General features: G+C 35.2%; 1 protein-coding gene across 1 annotated transcript; it reads left to right on the top strand.

Annotated features, from left to right (window-relative positions):
• The first annotated feature begins 10,795 nt into the window (after positions 1-10,795).
• On the top strand, positions 10,796-18,962 carry LOC148849806 (O-fucosyltransferase 6-like). Its single transcript, XM_088942866.1, has 10 exons — positions 10,796-11,281; positions 11,388-11,447; positions 11,580-11,670; positions 12,075-12,151; positions 14,412-14,500; positions 14,589-14,772; positions 17,010-17,191; positions 17,576-17,678; positions 17,762-18,093; positions 18,185-18,962. Exons 1-10 carry the CDS (start codon positions 11,123-11,125, stop codon positions 18,639-18,641), a joined length of 1,734 nt encoding a protein of 577 aa, XP_088798992.1. The 5' UTR covers positions 10,796-11,122; the 3' UTR covers positions 18,642-18,962.
• Positions 18,963-20,472: the final 1,510 nt, after the last annotated feature.

The following is a 20,472-nucleotide window of genomic DNA, read 5'->3' on the forward strand; positions in this document are numbered from 1 at the left end:
AAGTGTCAAGTTAGTCCTTGATGTTAACCAACCATCAATTATATGTTGAAAATGTCAAAACTACCCTTCAAAAGAAGACATCGTTCATTGTCTTCTACCTTTAGACTGAACCGGTTATTTTCAAAGAAAAATAGAGAGAAAATAATTTGAAATATGGAGGAAAACAATAATTGAAAGCAAAGAAATAACTAGACATTAATGTGTTAGATCTAAAGGTAGAAGACAAATATTTCATTAGTTTATTATCTCAAACACCTCAACCCGTTCAGTCTCAAGGTATAATACAATGAACAGTGTCTTCTTTTGAAGGGTATTTTTGACATTTTTAATAGATAATTAATTGTTGATTAATAGTATGGACAAATTTGACACTCCTTGAAAGTTTAGGAACTATAGTGACACATTTGAAAATTTGGGTACTTACTTGACGGTTGTCACTACCCCCAAAGTTCAAAGTACTAAAGTAGAATTTTCCCTTTTTTTATGATATGGCAATTCCCAAAACAAATAAAAAACAAAAACATTAATGTTGTAGAACGCCCCCTAATCCATTATTCCATTGATTGTTGTATTGGGGTCCATGACTCCGCTAGTTTGCGGTAAATGTTTGTAAAAGCTTGATTTATTTATGAAAGTATGTTGATACTTGACCTATTGGCTTTGAGAGAAGACACTAGACACAGGCAGGGCTACCCCTTTCCTAGAGGTGTAAAGTGGGTCGTGTTGGGTTGACACAATACGGCCCATAGGCAGGCCATGTCATCCTCCTTAGTGGAAATTTTAGGGGTTGGCCTGGTATGACCCATGGCCCAGGCCCAAGTGGGCTCGTGCCATGTCATGATGGCACGCGGGCCTAGGCCAAGCCAGGCTGCAAGCCCTGTCGTGGGCTTGAACCGTGTCGGGCTAGGCCACAGGGTGGACCTTGGGCCTAGGCTGAATCGGGCTGCACTATTTTTTTTTTTAATTTTGATTTCTTTCTAAATAAAAATGTAAAACTAAAATATTTAACTTTCCTATGAACTTTGGGAATTATGAACTATTTAAAAAATTAAGAAATGAGAAATCTAAGTTATTTAATATATAAATGAAAAAAAAAACGTAACCAAATTGAAATAAGAATGATGGAATAACAAATTGGAAGAAAAATATGAATTTTATTTCATTTAAATTTGAACTTTACAAATACAATGATTGGATCATTTGCATACTTGGATGAATGAATTATAAAAATGGAATAAATTAATAAAATATATAAAATACAATATGGTTATAAATTGAAAATACAAAATTACATTGTTAAAAATTTTAAAAATATATAAAATAAAAAAATGAAAAATTCTACAAGTACCAGGGTGAAATGTCTAGTATTGTATCATGCCCTCCTTTGTCTTGTAATTTATATTATGCATCTAGCCAATCCTTGAAGCAGATGCACATCTCTATGCTCTTATTGTTCATGCAGCTTCTTTTGTCATCCAGCACCCTAGTATCTGCATTAAAACAAGACTCCGATGGAACTGTTGACACCAAAGGGGTTAATACATCACATGCCATGGCGGCGAGGACCGGATAATTTTTTGAGTGTTCATTCCACCAGGCTAAAATACCAAAATTATTTGATATATCACATAAATTAGAAAAATTTGCTTGCAAATAAAAAATAAGTTCATTAAATGAACTTATTGTAGAACTAGTAGATTTATGCCTTCTACTTATTAAATTAAAAAGCTTTTCTCTTCTACTACTAGTTGAATAATAAATTCCAGATAACTCATTTGTTAAATCATAAAAATGTTTTAAAAATCTCTTATATAGATTGATCGTATCACTAGACATTTTTAAATTATACAAACTAGAAAGAATTTGTTTATGAGATATATAACTTTATAACATAGCATAAGTAGAATTCCACCTATGCTTTACATCTAATATAAAATGTTTTTATTTTAAACCATAATTTTGGCATAAATATTTAAATTATTGTTTTCTTGTCATGAACTTTTTATATATATAATACAATTTCTAATTTTTGAAATATGATTTAAAATAATATTAAATGCATATTGAATACATTAATTTAAGATGTGACATTCACATCTAGCATGAAATAATTTACTAGTTAAGCATGGTTTTAATTGAGATTTTAAAATATTTCTTGCAGAACCATTATTGCTAGCATTATCAAAACTAATAGAAAAGTATTTAAAATACTTGTAGCAATAGCAGGGCCACTATGTGGCCATTCAAGCCTAATAAAACTTATAATTATTTTATTCAAAAGCTAATTTCCATCAATGAAATGGCCGATAACACAAATATAACTAATATTAAATTTGGATGTCCAAACATTCAAAGTAGTTACAACTTTAGAATTAAGATTTGCTTACAAATAAATTAAATTTTGTTTATATGAATAAAATTTTTTTAAAGCATCAGTTCTTATAGTATTCCTATCAAATTTTTTATATTGTGGGTTTATAGAACTACGCAACCATTTTTCTAGCTTTGGATCTTCTGCATGTACAATATACTTAGCAAGTTATTGTCTAATTTTTTCTTGAAAATATCTAAAAGTACTAAAACTAGTCCCCCTCCCATTCTGTGTTTTGGTTGTTTCTCTCCTTTCATCTTCCTCTCGCTCATGTGTGAGTAGATAGATGTCTGTTCAAATGATCCATACCACCATTGTTATAATAACTAAAGTATTTCTTACATTTTTGGCAAACAACCATTTTCCCCTTCCCCTCAATATCATTTACTTTGAAAACTTTTCAAACCGGACTACTCAGCTTAGAAGCCCTCCTTTTTTCCCTAGTATCACTACTACCGGGGGTAAAAGTTCCACTTCCATCAACATCAAACGCATCGGCATCAGTGTTAACACTAATACTATCATGATGCAATTGAATGTCATCCATGGAGAACATGTTGGGGAATCGGTTTTGAGAAGGGCCGGCCATTTTTTTAATTCTAAAAAGATAAAAATTAATATAATTCGACATATTAGGATTGTTGGTTCAAAATTCCAACTTGATTTCAACGGTCGAAGCCTTTCAACGTCCAAGCCTCCCGAATTGAGATACTTGAGTTGGTTAAACAAACCTTCTTCTTGTTGAAAGTCGAAACTTCAATAAAGTTGAAACTTGAGAATTGAAGAATGCAAAATCAGACAATTAGCTAATCAGAATTTCTTATATTGTAGATAATTGAGAATGTATGAGTATGAATATGAGAGAGAGAGAGAGAGAGAGAGAGAGAAAGAGAATTAAGAGAATTGTTGAATTGGTGTGATGAGAATGGTGGAGGATATGATTATTTATAGGAATTGAACATAATTCAATTGCCCAAAATACCCAAAAAACTATATATTATTTAGTTGTTGGGAGGGGTATTTTGGTCATTATAAAGTTACTTATAACTTTACCCAAAATGCCTCATAAACTAGTTGTTATATAGCTATTGGGGGACATTTATGCCATTTTTTAAATCCCCATAAGCAAAATATAGAAATACCCCCTAATATGACTGTTTATAGCTATTGGGTCCCTTTAGGAGGAGGGCCAACACTATATTTTCGGGCAGGCCGAGCATGGCCCATTATGGGCATGGCGGGCCGTGCTTCATGTCATCTGGCCCATGGACCTCGCGAATTCACTTTTAATATAGCAAAGGGCTAAAAGAACGAGGCCTTTGATTTATTGTTGTGGTCTCACCAAAATATCAGTTCATTTAATTAAAAGCGGGGTTACATCTATAAATCAAAGTTTTTTATTCTATTGTTTCAACACAGCGTCATAGCAAATGTGGTTTGATTTATTGATGTTTGTTGCTACCTACCTATTAGGCAGTTGAAGCAGTCAACAGCAGGGTCTGATTTGGGATAGGATGGTCCACTTCCGACCGATTATTTCTTTATTAGTTTATTTTATGGATTTATCTCTTTCTTTATAATTAAAAATTCAATATTTATAGAGACATTTTAAGGAAATTAATCCTTAAAATAAAGAATGACAGACGCATCATTAATTGTCATGGGTCTGATCAAATTATGACAATTTAGAACTTTGATTTGATATAATATAAGTATATAATTATGCATGTTAGGAGTTAGAAGTTCAATTGTTTGTAATATAAACTTAATTAAAATGATAGCAAGTAAAAATGTAAAATAGTAAGAATCGGTCTCGACCCTGTTATTTATTGGAACACAAATCACATAATCAGAGTGGATATATTTGGTTCGGTTGATTCAGTTCTGCCAAATATAAATATACTTGATCCATTGACAGCTGTATTAGTATAAGAAAAAAGTTAAATGAATAAACTCCCCCCCTCCCACCCAAAGTATGTAGATGTATCAGCAGTCCTCTCTTTATAGGAAAGTGGAAATCCCTCATTCTAATTTTCTGTTTTTTTTTTTTTTTTTTTGTTTTGTGCTTTCTTTTATTCCACATAATTCGTATGAACACCAATCAAAAGCAAGAAAACGTTTGGGCTTCTAAAACATTTCCCACCCTCCATTTTTCTTTCATTTACCAACAAGTCTCGAGGGAGGAAAAGAACACAAAACGATAGAGTTCTCTCTTCCCTACATATTTCTCTCACACTGGCATTCTCTTTCCTACCTCTTCCACAATCTCTCTATCTTCTCAATAACGCTATCCTCCTTATCTTCCTTCAACACTTCTCTTCTTACTTCTCATGTCTCAGGATAAATAGAGCGATAGGATCTAGAAGTTTCATTTCGGTTGTTTTGCATAGACATAGTGGAAATTGTGGAATATTATTTGTTAATCGAAAAAGGTTAAAGAAGGTTAGTGTGGGAATGAGAGATAGCAAGTAGATAGGAGGATAAGAGGAATAAGTGATTGTTTCAACTTAGCATCTTTGTACGTTTTAAGGATAGTTGGCCAATCGATTGAAGCTGATCAACCAAGAGAAGTTCTTTCAATTATATTCTAAATGGAAGCTAATGAGGGGTGATTTTGCCTGACCTAGTAAGCAGCAGAAACGTAGATTCAATAAGGTGACTGGACACGTGACTCAGCATCCTCAGTTATCTGGCAGACTAACTTCGCATACCTAATCACCTCGATAGGTTGGGTCACACCCCAACCACCTCGGCAGGTCACTTCACCTCGAGCACTTTGGCTACCTCAATTAGTACCTAAGCCCATGTTTCTCAGAAGATCGAGCTTATCAGGGTGACACGTGGCGAATATCTATAAGGCTAACGACTGTCTTCGAGCCTCTTGGGGAAACATCGTGTAACCGTAGACATTAATTCTATCCCATCCGAATCAGAAGGAAGTGTTGGAAAAATGGGGTCACTGTAACTTTGGAGGATAAGCTTTGAGGCGCGTCTGAAGACACTATCTTTAGAACGTTATTTGCCCTCACTCAGTTTCATTAAGTTTGCTGTTGGGTTACAGACAAATCCGTTCCCAGGATACAACAGAGCCTTGGGCGAGAATCTGCAACCAGCAAAGTTGAAGAATCTTCAGAGAAACCTTATGTGAAACTGTAGCGGACCGGACAGAGAGAGAGAGAGAAAGTGGATTTCGAAAAAATGTGTGTTTTTGAAGTCTGATTCATGCTCCTTAAATAGTTTATGAAGATGTATAAAGAAAAGGTAGGTGCTGGTTCAGAGAAGGCACCTTGAACAATCACAATTTCAAACATTGTGTCTGTTTAAAAAGTAGTTAATAGTTAATGACTATTAACTTTGAATTGTGCCTCTTGATCACACCTGACCGAATCATGATTGTTGATCTCATCAACGTGATCAACGATCAGCATCGCACCAAAATCAAAGCCGCCCTTCACGAGCCACGTGGGTGCGCGCGAAGAGCGAGCAAAATGCGCATCTAAAGTGCCTCATTGCGCTACGCACAAGCGTTGCGCAATATCAAACCCCCATACTCTCTTCTACTATTTTTAAGGAGTGTAAATCAGCTCCTATTAAAATACAGAAAAAAAAATCTTATAATTTTTCAATATGGGACAAGTTCAAAACTAGGTTTTGTAAGAGAAAAGCTAAATTTTCAATCAAGTGTGCGGTGCAATTTCTCATGTAATTGACCAATCAAACCCATTGGATTTAATCTCTTATGAGATTAAAATCCAACAATTTTCTCTCAACAGGAAGTAGTAAATCTCGTTAGTTAGTGGAATCCTTGCCTTCCGGAAATGGATCCCAACATCTTAGAGCGAAGATCTCGGGAGCGTTTCGCAGGACCTACAGTCACCTACCTATATATGGGCCTCAACCACCCGAAAATTGAGGTACGTGCATGCCTATCTGCTCTCTAGCTCTCTAGCATTCAACCTCTAGCTCGTACATCCGAATACTGACTTAAGCATCGGAGCGATCTTGCTGGGTTAGCTACCCCGGGTTCTCTTATCTGTTTGTCTTACAGATTGATCGTCCTACCAAGTAAGTGCCATCGACAGTAGTCTCCAGCTAGGAGCATCGAGGTCATGCACCATCATAAGCTATACTAAAAAACGGTAAATTCTAATCGAGGCCTTTCAACTTTTGAAGCCTTTGTGAGGAAAAAGTAACATTCTTAAGTTCGGTGCATAATCCAATGATCACGACCATTCCGACAAGAAATTATTTGTCCCATGCCAATACATGCCTGAAACAGTAATCTCTCATTAACGTCATTTATTTAAGTCTATTTCTCTTTCATTAATTAGTCAATTACTCCTAGACAATTTAAATTTTAGTGTCTAATTCAAATTCTCTCATTAATTCCTTTAATTAATGATCCCCTCTCATTAACTTCGTTTTGTTAATGTAAAAACTTCAAAATTTAGCTATTACAACATTTGAACCTTGGTCACTTGAATTTAACAACCACAAGTTTGCCAACGAGCCACACATATTTGTTTGCTATGATTATATGTATTTTTAATTGTAAGTAAAATATAAAATTTCTTAATGAGTGACAAGTGTTTATTAATAAATGCTATAATTAATTATTAAAATTTATATACTAATAAATATAAAGATTAGTTATATTGGTTTTTGAAAATTGACATTCATATTTTAGTTTTTTTTTTGTTTTTTACATTTTAGTTATTCCATCATTTTTAAACGGTTACTAATTGTGTCCCGATATGTCACACTTTATATAAAACATTAAATTATGATTTTTTTACATTTAAGTGACTTATTTACAATCATATAGAAATTATAAATATAGTTAGTAATATATTTTTTAAGATTTATTTGAAATTTCTACCATATTTTATGTGTATCTTGATTTTTCGTCCGTATCCATACGTATCCAAAGCGTATCCCGATATATCTCTTAAAATTATATTTCCGATACACCTTGCATTTCCAATACTTTGAACCTTGGTATGTCTTAATCTTCTCTAACATTATTTGTAACATATGGGCACATAAGAAACTTGCTCAGTTCTTCACCCTTTCTATTCTATTCCCAGGACAGATTGACTATATATGCTAATCAAGAATGTGATGGTTAGTGGGTCCCATGAAGGTAGTGATTTTCCTTTTTTTCTCTTATGGAAATTTAAATATTTTTTTCTATTGAATTTTAGTTTATCTTACCAATTTTTTGGATTGATCAAAATTTATTGACCATGGGGACCATGCATGCAAATTTCTCTCTTTTTCTTTTTTTTAATCCTTTCTTTTAGACTTGGGTTAGTGGCACCACCATAAGTTGATTTTATATTTGAGAAAATTCATAACCACCATGGTTTTGTAGAGCAAACTGTAGACTTGAAGCCTTTTGTAGTGCAAACAGTCGGTATATAAGGTTATAAATAGGCATTATAACATGGCTATTGGAGGATGTATAAACATGTTTCATAGTTAATTATATGAATAAAAAACAATTTTATCAATTTTTTTAAATAGGTAATCTCACATATTTTATGGCATGGTTTGGTGCTGGTTTTTTGATTGCCATATAAACACATGTTTACCTTATAATTCTAGAGATTTTTTCTAGACTTCTATTAATAAGTGGATTATCAAGTTTTATCCCACCCATGTTACAGCCTTAAATAAGGGAAAAAAAAATAGTTCTGACAAATCAATCTCCTTCCCCTTTTAGATCTAGATCACATAATATTGTAGGTTTGTTGCTGATTGGCATATTGGAGAAAGCGATCAATGTAGCATGTTTCATATGTTAGTGGTTTCATTATAACAACGAATTCAGCAATGTCACCACTTTCAAGATACAAACTACTTGGATTCTTTTTTAATTGTCACTTTTTCCCCTTTTTGTTACCTTTATTCTCATTTATTGTATTTTATATGATAACTTTGTGGGCTTCCCATGGTGAATTCCTGTATGGAATCATACATGCAACTTACTAATAAGCAGAGGAAAAGACAATCGATGAGAACGGTATGGTTGGATTGATGCAATTTCAAGTGGTTTTTGTACTTACAAAGAAGGCTGCTAAGGTGAATTAGAATGAAAGTTACAATATTTCACTTTAATTTAAACTTTTATTATTTATTATGGTTTTTATGCTTTTAGTTTCACGGTTTTGGTTTTGCAGTTAGAACAGTAATGTTGGATTTAAGAGTAGTTAAGAGTCCAACTTATAACAAGTGTATGGATTTTGTTCTCAACCTGAAGGTGAGGTCCAAGTTATGTATTTTCTACTTCTAGTTGGCATTTAGATGGTTGGTCAATTGGCATCTTTTCCATTGAGAAGGCACTAGCTAGATAAAAGCTGTAAAAAAATAACAGGTCTTAGATTTCAGTTATTGTATTTGGAATTCAATAATTAGAATTTGATATATTAATGATACTTATTTCCTTTTCAGTTGCCAAACTTCCCTTGGTTATTTTAGAGTTGCTTAAACCTCCCCGATGGGATGGCATATACTTTCAGTAGCTCTAATGCTAATGCATAAAATGCTGTTAATAAAATGGGAAGAGACTTTAGTAAATACCAAAATTAATAAACACTAATAAAAATATTAATTGTTAGTTTTAATAATATTATTAGATAACTTATGAGTTGAGACCTTTATTGTGCATAATAAACTCATTAAAAATGATAAAAAATTAGTGAAAATTTAAAATGCATAACCCATTTTATTAATAGTATTTTATTGCAAAAATTATTGAGTAATAATGAAAAAATATCAATAATTAATTCAACATAAGAAATTTAAATATAAAAAATATTAGTTGATAGTTTAACAATATTATTAGATAACTTTGTATTAATGAATTTTAATTAATTAATAATTTTTATGAGTTGAGACCTTTATTATGCATAATGAACTCATTAAAAATGATAAAAATTAATGAAAATTTAAAATGAAGAACTTGTTTTATTAGTAGTATTTTATTGCAAAAATACTCATATCCAAAAATTACTGAATAATAATGAAAAAATTGATGAACCTTGAACATGCAGAAATGAATGGTTGATGCTTGGGCAATCCAAACCTGCATATAAAGAGAAAATAACAGATGCCACACAATATGGGATCCGAGACACCTATCTCTCAAACAAAGTGCAAGAGATAACTGCTTAATTTGATTAGAGCTGGAGCAACAAAGAGGATATTTTCCTTTCTCAATAAATGAGCTTATCTCATGTGTAGGAAACAATTGGGAGTGACCCCTTATATAGCCAATTGAGATAAGTGCTCTTGGTAAAATCCATGCTCCATCAGATTTGAGACAAGTGTCTCATGTTGATAAAGGATCTAACCACTTGGTCGTCAAGTCTACATTGGGTCAAATGGATATCAATTGACTCAATAAGAGCTGGCACTAGGATATATAATAATCCAATATATCTCTATGCATAAAACTTTTTATAGAAAACAATCAAATAATTTTTTTTTGATAAAAAATAAATAAATAGATAATAATTTAAAGAATAAATGAATGATTGTGTGTGAAGTTATTGCGTAGAAATAACCATAAAATAATTATCTCCTGTCAAATGATGTGGCTTGTCATATGGACATTGGATATTCCAATATATTGAGAATTAAAAGAGGGCCTATGGCCACTCTACCATAAAAAATACCAACAATTAATTAACAGTATTCTATGATGAGATTCGCAAAACCAATTTCTCCAGCAATATTCACAGCATTCCTTGATTGCAACCCCATTTACCCAACAAAAAGGATCCGCAATCATTTCTAAAAAAAAATAATAATAATAATAGCTGAATTTGCTATTTACGAAGCTTCTGTCTGTGTTTGCTTTAATTATACCGGCTGTAGAAAGAAGAACCTTGATCAACTTTTCTTCTAGCGGAACAGACGGTTGATTATTAAAGAAAAGCTATCATCACTTCATCCATCAAGACTTGATATTTGCAACTAATTTATGTCTACAAACCTCGCAAATGTGATCTGATCCGTGTAATAATGTTGATTTTTATCCTAATCAATTGATTATCCGCAATTAATTAAAAGTTAAAAACCTATGCATCGATATTGTATGATTGGCTACTGTTGATGGGTAATGAATGACATAACCAATCTCAGACGAGAGAGGTGATTTACAATAAGCATATTTTGAAAATAAAATGCTGATGGTGTTCTGATGTTATATATATGGTAGGCTTTCTTGGGAGATTGGCATTTATTATTATTATTATTATTTCATTTGATCTTTTATCTAACATTGGAATGGAGGGGAGGCTTTGTCGTGAGGATATGGACGAGGGTGGAGGGCCTTCAACCTGGCTTTGGAGAAGAAGCTTTTTTGCCTTTCGCTATTCTTTGAAGACGAAAAGACCTTAAAATCTCATGTGGAGGGGAGATATATGATCATTGAAGTGTGGGTGATTGATGATTGGTGGAGTAGACGAGCACGTGCGGTACACGTGAATAGAGTGGGGCTCGAATCGAAACTCGAAAGAAAAGGAACAAATATTTTTTTTTCCGAGGGCGCTTATTGTGAGCTTTCCTGCGCGCAGCCGATATGCGATATCGAATCGTTGTTGTCGTCGCAGAAATATCGAGGTACATGTCAGAGCGGTGGACGGTGGGCTCTCTCCTCGTCTCTCTCTAGTATTTTGTGCTCAGAGAGAGAGAGACTGAGAGAGGGACGGAGGGAAATCGTGGTGGCGTTCAGCTTGCCACAGCATGGCTTCCCAACGGCGTCGCCAGACCCAGCACCAGCAGCCCCGCTTTCTGATTCCGGTTGTGTCCGTCATTTTCGCCGCTCTTCTTTTTCTCCTCGCTCTTCTGTCGTTTCTCGCCCCTCCGCCTATGAGCGACAACCGCCTCCGCCGCCCCGCTTGGGTACTCCACCAATTTCGTCTTCCTCATTTTTAGCTTGTTTTTTCCGTCTCTTACATCATTTTTTTAATTTTTAATTTCCCCTCTTTTTTTTTTTTTTTCTTTTCAGTTGAACGACGACATCGAGGTTAAAAGGAATGTGATCACTGACGAAGTTTTCCGTGTTCCAGTTAGGGTCTTGTTTTCCGACATTGTCTTCGCTGCGCCTCTCTTGAACTATTTTTGCGTTCGCTTGAGCTTTTCCTTTTAATATCATTTTAGTTTTGCTTAAATTGTTTTTCTCTCTCTCTTTTAATCGTAGATCGTTGGAAGGAGTACAGGCCATGATCTTTGGGGTTCGAAGCTGTCAAAGTTCTTCTATGGATGCAGCAATGCGAGCAATAAGTTTGCGCGTGCGTATTTATTTTTCTTTATTTTTTTTTATATAAGTTTTTCCTTCAGTTTCTGCGGTTATGCCGAGTCTGTATGCTTATACTTTGATTTTTTTTTTATTCCCGAAGCCTCTTAACAGCATTTAGGAACTATGTGGATTATAATTTCTGCTTGATCGTGAATAGGACATTGATTAATGATTGTTCACTTGGAGAATTCGATTGAAGTTTACTCGAAGCTTGAATTGGCTACATTATGGTTCTATATAGGGAATTGAATTTGTTTTGTTTACTTCATTTGGCAAGGATGACAGATGGCTTGTTGTTAGAGTGTACAAGCTTCATTTATTTCTTCCTTGTAGATTTTCTACTTTGTGAATGCTCAATTATTTTAGTTGATTTATTTGATGCTATTCGTGTTACAGAAGCCGAAGTTATCACACAACCAAATCGATATTTGATGATTGCGACCAGTGGGGGCTTAAATCAACAAAGAACAGGGGTAGGCTCCCTTCTACTTAATCAATATGATACAGTTTTTTCTTTTTCATCTTTTAGATTTTTTTTTTGTCGCTTGACATGTCTACCATGCTCGGTAATATAAAGTCCCAATATTATAAGCCTCTTCTTGTTGTGGAGTTTTATGCCTTTGAATTATTATTTCCTAAAACCTTAATGAGAAAAAAAGCCTAATGTGTAATTTTCATTTTATAGATCTAAATCACCTTAGGTTATATAACTATAGCATTTTCATTTGAAAATCTTGCTATAACATCTGGGAATGCCATCCTAGAGAAATTAATGAGAAATTTTCTTTGGGAGCTAGGGGAGGAAAAAAAGGATCACTTAATAAATTGGGGATTAATGTGTAAGAGGAAAGAGGAAGGTGGATTGGGACTGGGGAATTTAGCTTTGAAGAATAAAGCACTCCTAGGAAAGTGGTTGTGGAGAATGGCCCCTAGAACAGGAGAGACTTTGGCATGAGGTGATAGCTAGCATACATGGCAGTTTGGGCAATGGATGGGATGTTGGTGTATCGCGTCGAGCCCACTCTGGCAACTCCTTGGAAAGCAATTCAGAATATTCTTCCTCTTTTCCTCAACTGTATCATGTATGATGTTAATTCTGGTACTTCTGTTTTGTTCTAGGAAGACATATGGGTGGGCAATTCTGCCCTTAATGACAGTTTCCCTTCTCTCTATTCCATTTCTTGCTACAAGGGTAAAACGATTTCTCATTTTCTTCCAACATCTACTTCTCCATCTTCCTTGAGTTGGGACTTTGGATTTCGTAGGGGTTTGAGGGATCATGAACTCTCTCATGTTTCAGACCTGTTGTCACTGCTTCATAGTGTTTTTCTGGACCTTTCCAGTTCTGATGTGAGACTTTGGTCTCCAAACCCAAAAGGTTACATCACATGTGCTTCATTTTTTAAGTCCCTTTGCTCTCCCTCGGGACAAGTGGGCTTCCCAGCTAAGGAGATTTGGTCTAAACTTGTACTTCCTAAAATTATTATGTTCTGCTGGGAGGTTTTCTATAGGAAAATCAACACCTCAGACTTACTGCAGAAAAGAAGGCCTTCTATGTGTTTGTCTCCTAATTGGTTGTATTTTGCAGGGCTAATGGTGAGGATTGCTCTCACTTACTTTTAACCTGTCCTTTTTCTGCTGCTATTTGGGGTTGGATCTTTGCTTTGTTCGGTTGCAGATGGAATATGACCACAGCCATAGATCAGATCTTTGATTCTTACTTCTTTGTGTGGCCCACAAAAATTGGTAAAACAATGTGGAGGAGGATTAGAGCTGCTGCTCTGTGGACAATTTGGGAAGAAAGAAATGCGAGGATATTCCAAGAAAAGGAGAGAAATGTACAGAATGTGAAGGATTGTATTTTGACCAGGGCAATCCACTGGCTGAGACCATCAGATTCCTTTAAATTATATTCTTTTGATGACATGTGGAGGGCTGTGGCTAGTAGCAGTAACAGAAAGAACAGGGTACCAACTGTATGGGTATCCCCTTCAGAAGACTGGACAAAGCTGAATTTTGATGGTAGCAGTCAAGGAAACCCGGGGCCTTCGGGTAACATATTAGCTTTGTTCTCAGGCTCTGTGGGTATAGGAGACTTTTATCAAAGCTGAGCTCCTAGCGGCAGTACAAGGCATTCAGGTTGCGGATCAATTAGGAGTTCAAAATTTGATTATTGAAGGAGACTCCAAAGTTGTTGTGGGTTGGCTAAAAATTCCAGATTCGGTGATCTGGTGCTACAGGGGTATTATGAGGAAAGCTAAATGGTTCTCAAGGAACATGAATGTTATTTTTCAGTGGGTGGGTAGTACAGCTAACACCATAGCGGATGGGTTAGCTAAACAAGGGGTATCAAGGGAACAGTTTTTCTGGGCAGCTTTGTAAACTTTTTGTTACTAGTCTGAGGTAGTACATTGTTGCTATTGTGGAGAGGTACCAGCTCGTGTCCCTCCTTTGGGAAGGCTGTATTGTAATGTCTTATTGATTTTATTGAATAACATTCAATCATTTATCAAAAAAAAAAAAGTCCGGGAATGCCATCTATAATACTAACCACTGTATTGCCATTCCTACCTGGTGATTGCTTGAACCCTATAACTATATTGATTATTTATAATTTTATATGATAATGTAGTTTTGAATTGATTCTTTGATCAGATTGTTATGACTAGGTACATGAACTTCTCTTCTATTGTCATATTGCTGAGGAACTTGTTACACCTGTTATATTTGCAGATAACAGATGCTGTTGTTGCAGCCCGAATTTTGAATGCTACTCTTATTGTTCCAAAGCTGGATTCAAATTCCTTCTGGAAGGATGCTAGGTTTGTTTTGGTAAATTGGACCTTGCCACATTTTGTAGTTATCTGATCATTTTGGTGCAAATACTGAATTATATGATGCTGTCTGCAGCAATTTCACTGAGATTTTTGACGTTGATTGGTTTATATCCTTTCTTTCAAAAGATATTAAAATCATTAAACAACTCCCAATAAAGAGAGGGAAAATTGTTGCGCCCTACACTATGCGTGTTCCAAGGAAGTGCACAGAAAGATGCTATCAAACCCGTGTACTACCTGTTCTTTTGAAAAAGCATGTAAGTGTTCTGTTCCCTAAGAAGTAGGAATCCATTTTTGTGGGAATTTAAGTTGGTTATTCGCCTTGTGCATATTTGATCATAAATTTTCCTTAGGGTGGCGATGATGGTGTATTGGTAAATTCTCAGGTTGACAGAGGTGAGAATGTGGGTTCAAGTCTGAGAGTGTCCACATTTGGAAATTGTTTTTTTTTTGTGCCCAAGAAAAAATTCATATAACGTTAGGTTGACATAAGAGATATTAGATACGCAGAACAATCTACCTGATCTCACTGATGTGATGTACTAACTACTAACTTCAATTTACTTGTCTTTGCCACAAAAATGTATTCTGGCAAATGAACTGTTTATGTTTGTTGCACATGAAAAATCAATCTTTATAATGCAATACTTAACTAAGTAATAATCAATAAGTTAATTAACAAATCCATCAATCATCAGCACTGTTATAATCATCATCTTATGTTTTCTCCCTGTATAACTCTTTGAGTTAGTAGTGTCTGTGCTCATCTTCTCATGTACCCCCTTTCCTTTGAATAAAGTTACTTTCTTTTCAAAAGAAAAAGCGGTGGTATTTATGTTTCTTCTTTGGAGTCTGAATCTGAGGAATGGTTGAGCATTAATGGCTGTGGAAACACCACGAGTTTGGTATATGCCTAGTTTTATACAATGAAGTTGTGGTCACATCAATCAGAGGTTGATACATGTATGTTGAGGTCATGGCCTAATCAAAGTCTTAAAGGGGTGTAAAATATGTGCATGACAGAAAAAGATTGCATAGCCACTCACTGTTGCTCATGTGCTGCAAAATTGGTGGCAATGCTATATTGCATGGACAATTTAAAATGGATTTTGTGCCCATGCAACACACGCCAATTTATTGGTGAAGGCTTCATATCTGACATCTTGTCTTTTTAAGAGTGTCAATGGCTGTAATTGGGGTTCAAGTGTCAGCCAGGTAGTGTTTGTACCAATCTTTCTTGACATAATGAAGAGAGTTGTTTCAAGGATTGCTGAAGCTCAGGTCTGGTTTGGACTTTACTGATTTTAGCCAAGTCTGACAAATTTATGTCATATTCCTTCTTCACCGAAAGAAAGAAAGAAAAGGAAAAATGAAGTATAAACATTTTTTTAATCTTTAAGTTGGTAAATGTTTCAGTTTTCTGGGCTGGATATTGGGGCCTATGTAGTGTTGGTTAAATCTGTGCTGTCTGTTGTTGACGTGAAACAGATGACATGTTGAGCTTGTGTTGGCACAGCACTGGGGCTGTGGCCAATCATTATGGTTGGCCGGCCATACAAGGACCTGGCTTCAAAAGGATAGGGTCAGAAATGAAGTCATTTGAAGGAACCTTGGAGTAGCTCCAATAGGTGGCAGAGAAAAAGCAAAATAAGATGGTTTGGTCACATGCACAGAAGCCAATCTACAGCATCTGTAGGAAGAGGTGATTTGTTGTAAGTTGAAGGGGCTAGAAGGGCTGGGGGTAGACCTAAAAGGACATGTGGTGAAGTAGTACGAAATAGTTTAAATTCTAATAATTTAACAATGTATATGGCCCTAAACAAGAGAATGGGAAACAGGATTCATGTAGCTGACCAAAATATATTTGGGATAAGGCTAAGATGATGATGATGAGGACCTGGTTCTTATGATTAGTTTGCAAAAGAAACATTAATTAATGGTCCTTGCTTGGGTATGTTCCTCCTTTTCAAGTTTTATATACATTTTTTATAAAAGGTAACATGGTTTTGTATTAAATGTCAAACATGGGATAAACCCCAAGATGTAACAGTGTCTTTACATGGTTCTTAAGGAGAATAAACCATGAACATTATATACATGTATACACTCTTATACTTCAAAAAAAAAAAAGGAATTAAAGCATATGCCATCCAAAAACCAATCCTTCAGAATCATAACCCACCTGAAGGCTTGATTAAATGACATCATCTATTTAGCTGATAAAAAAAAATGACATCATCGATTTCAGAATCATAACCCACCAGAAAGCCTTCGAGTATTTCCAGTCCAACTATATGGGTTATGATAAAATGGCATCATCATTCCATGGAACTGGAAATACTCAAGGCTTGGTTTTAGCTATTGTTGTTTTCATTCTTATATTTTGGATTTAAATAAATTTAGACATTTGTCTTCAAAAGTTGGTCCTGTTTTGTTGGGAATTGGATATCTTGGTTGAAATTACCTGATACTCATAGTACTTCTTGCAATACAGGCTGTTCAGCTCACCAAGTTTGATTATAGGTTGGCAAATAAGTTGCGGACAGATTTACAAAAACTTCGATGCAGAGTCAATTACCATGCTCTGAAGTTTACTGATCCTATTCTTGAAATGGGCAAGAAGTTGGTCCAAAGGATGAGGATGAAAAATAGGCATTTCATTGCTTTGCACCTGAGGTAGAGTGTATATAATTTATCCTCTCCTTTGAACCATTTTTTAATATTTATGCAGTGCTCCTGAAGTTAAGAATACTGGTTCTGCCCTCTTTCTCATAGTTATATTATATTGCATCAAGGGAAACGATTTGAAAATTAGTCACAGTTACTTGGTTACTGACTTGGTTAGGACATTTCAATTTTGATCAATAACTGTTAGATGAATCATGAATTTTCCCATCAATTATAAAGGTCAGGCCAAATAGCTTATTATGTATCCTCTGAATGGAAGAACTTAAGGTTATTAAATTGTAATACCTTGGTGATAGATTAAAATAGTTTCTTTATATTATATTGTATAGAGATACATGAAAGGGAAGTTTGTTATGTAAATTTGTTCGACAGGTTTGAACCTGATATGCTAGCATTCTCTGGGTGTTATTATGGTGGGGGAGAAAAGGAAAACAAAGAACTGGGTGCAATCCGTAAGAGGTGGAAAACTTTACATGTAGGGCTCCAGGCCTGTGAATTTTTATTTAACCTCTGCCAATGTGTGCCCATGGCTGAGATGTTTTTTGAATGAATGTGCAGACAAATAATCCAGACAAGGAAAGGAGGCATGGAAAATGCCCACTCACTCCAGAGGAAGTTGGTCTTATGCTGAGAGCACTTGGATTTGGCAGTGATGTTCACCTCTACGTGGCATCTGGTGAAGTGTATGGAGGTGAAGAAACATTGGCCCCCCTTAAAGCACTCTTCCCAAATTTCCATTCAAAGGAGACTATAGCCAGCAAGGAAGAATTGACACCATTCTCTGCATTTTCTTCTCGTATGGCTGCACTTGATTTCATTGTCTGTGATGAGAGTGATGTATTTGTAACCAATAACAATGGTAACATGGCTAGAATGTTAGCTGGTCGAAGGTACACTGTAATTTGCATTCTTGTCATTTATAGATAAATCTGTTCTTTCAAAACTTTTTACTAACCATACTCTTTGGTTTCTTCATTGCAGGAGATACTTCGGTCATAAACGTACCATTCGTCCAAATGCTAAGAAACTGTACTCTCTATTTATGAACCGAACTGACATGACATGGGAAGCATTTGCATCTAAGGTTCATACTTTCCAGCGAGGCTTTATGGGAGAGCCGAAGGAGATGAGGCCAGGCAGAGGTGAATTTCATGAGAACCCATCAACCTGCATATGTGAATATCCAGAAGCTAAGGTCAAGTTAGATTCAGGATCCCAAGGAGTAGTTTTCCTCAAGGGGAAGAGGAATGACACAGGGGAAGAAATCGGTGAATCAACTGATCATTTTCTTGATGAGGAACCGGACTTGCCTGATTTAGATTACGTGGAAAATCACAATGGACTTGGTGAAAAAGGAATGACCTACAAAAATGATACGGATTATGATATGTTCCTCAAATTTGAAGAACCTGAGCTGGAGGAGATGCTTTCAGATTAAACTAAGCTGCCTGCCCCTCAACATTTGCTTTTTGTTTTTCGATTGTAGATAACCCATTCTTTCATCAAATTCTTTTGGCCCTTGCCCGCCTCTCATTGGCGATTTTTGCTTCTTTAGAGCACCTCTTGACTTACGGCACGAGTATATGGATGAATAGAGATGTACAGTACTCCATAGATGAGGACAATAGTTGAAAGTTGATTTTTTTTTTTTTTTTTTTTGGGGGGGGGGGGGGAGGGGGTTGGAATGCATTTTTCAGTTGAGAAATGAGAGTTTCTATTTCAGGGAATGAATTTATTTCCATCCATCTTATATGCATTTACTCCGTTTCATTGGATTGTATGGCCCTTTCATCCCATATACTGAATGCCGAGGTTCAAGTCAACCAATCTTGTCATTTCAATACTTTCTCTCTATCGATCATAAGTAGATAACTTGTTCTCTCTCTCTCTCTCTCTCTCTCTCTCTCTCTCTCTCTCTCTCTCTCTCTCTCTCTCCTTAAAAATTGAGTTCTCGGAACGTTGGATGGGCTCAAGGTTTTAAAAGGCTAATCAGGGATCGAGGTTTAAAAGACAATGTATCTGCTTACTTTATATCTTTAAATATTATGCATTTGAGGGAAATTTTGGCTTAAAAGTATTCATCCATCCATCAGGAATCAACTACAAGATCCATAAATGTTACTTCGTATCGTGAACAAGCTTAAATACGTAACATTGTAAGGAAATTCCGTTGTCACGTGATTTAAGGGCCAGTCTAATTTGTGAGGGGTAGGGGTGTTAATTATAATACGGTCTAGGCTGTCAAACCACACCGAAATTTGGAAGTTTGGTCTAGTCAGACCTTAAAATAGTTAAGAATTCCTTATACCATAATTTATTGATTTGGTTTGAGTTTTAAAGTTTATAAATCAAATCAAACCATAAATCGTATTAAATCGAATTATTAATAATATATTTATTAATATATATAATTTATATAATAACATATGTATATATTCATATATTTATTTAATATTTCATATATTATTTTTGTTTTTTTCAATTATTAACTTGTAATTTGATGCACGGTGAGTTATTTATGTTTGAGAAAGTGTAAATGATACTCGTTAACATTTCAATTTGATATTTGATTCATAATTGTTATTTAAGTACTATGTATGTATATTATTTAAGCTTTCTAATTGGGTTAAGCCAATAGAATAGCTCAAACCATATTAGAAATCGGACCAGATTGTATTACCTCAGTTTGTCTGATTTGGGTTTTATACTAAAACAATTTGGTTCGATTTGAGAATTTTTCAAACCATAATTTATGGGCTTGATCTGTAATATTCTCCAAACTGAATCAAACTGGACCGTAAACACCCATAATGAGGAGTTGAGGGGGTACATTATTGCGTTGCGTTAGAAAGTGTGGAATACGGACGAGATCCAGACCAACCCAATCGGATCCAAACAGGATTAACCCAGCTGTTTCAGGTTGAGGCCACATGTTAGGAGATCCAAGTTGTCCTCAGTTAAAATTGACTGGTAACCAAATCACTCTCCCTTGTCATTTCATCATTCATGGTCATTCATGGAGAAATGCTCCCAATACACGGCCATAGTGTTCTGTGGGTGGGTATGGATGTGGGAATAGTTTGTGGATAACATATACAGAGTGCGTGCTGCACCCTACTTTATCCCCAACCTTTATTCTACATACGAAAAAAATAATTTGTCGGGTTGGATGCAGTAACCAATAGAGTTCACTGCAGACCAGTGCTTGATGAAAGCACCATAAGAGTACTCAAGCGGTGATGCGGCTAAATCTGTGCTAGAAAAATTAG

The sequence above is a fragment of the Nelumbo lutea genome, chromosome 5 (genome assembly GCF_056320005.1).
Source record: "Nelumbo lutea isolate HS-2025 chromosome 5, American lotus-T2T, whole genome shotgun sequence".
NCBI classification, from domain to species: Eukaryota; Viridiplantae; Streptophyta; class Magnoliopsida; order Proteales; family Nelumbonaceae; genus Nelumbo; species Nelumbo lutea.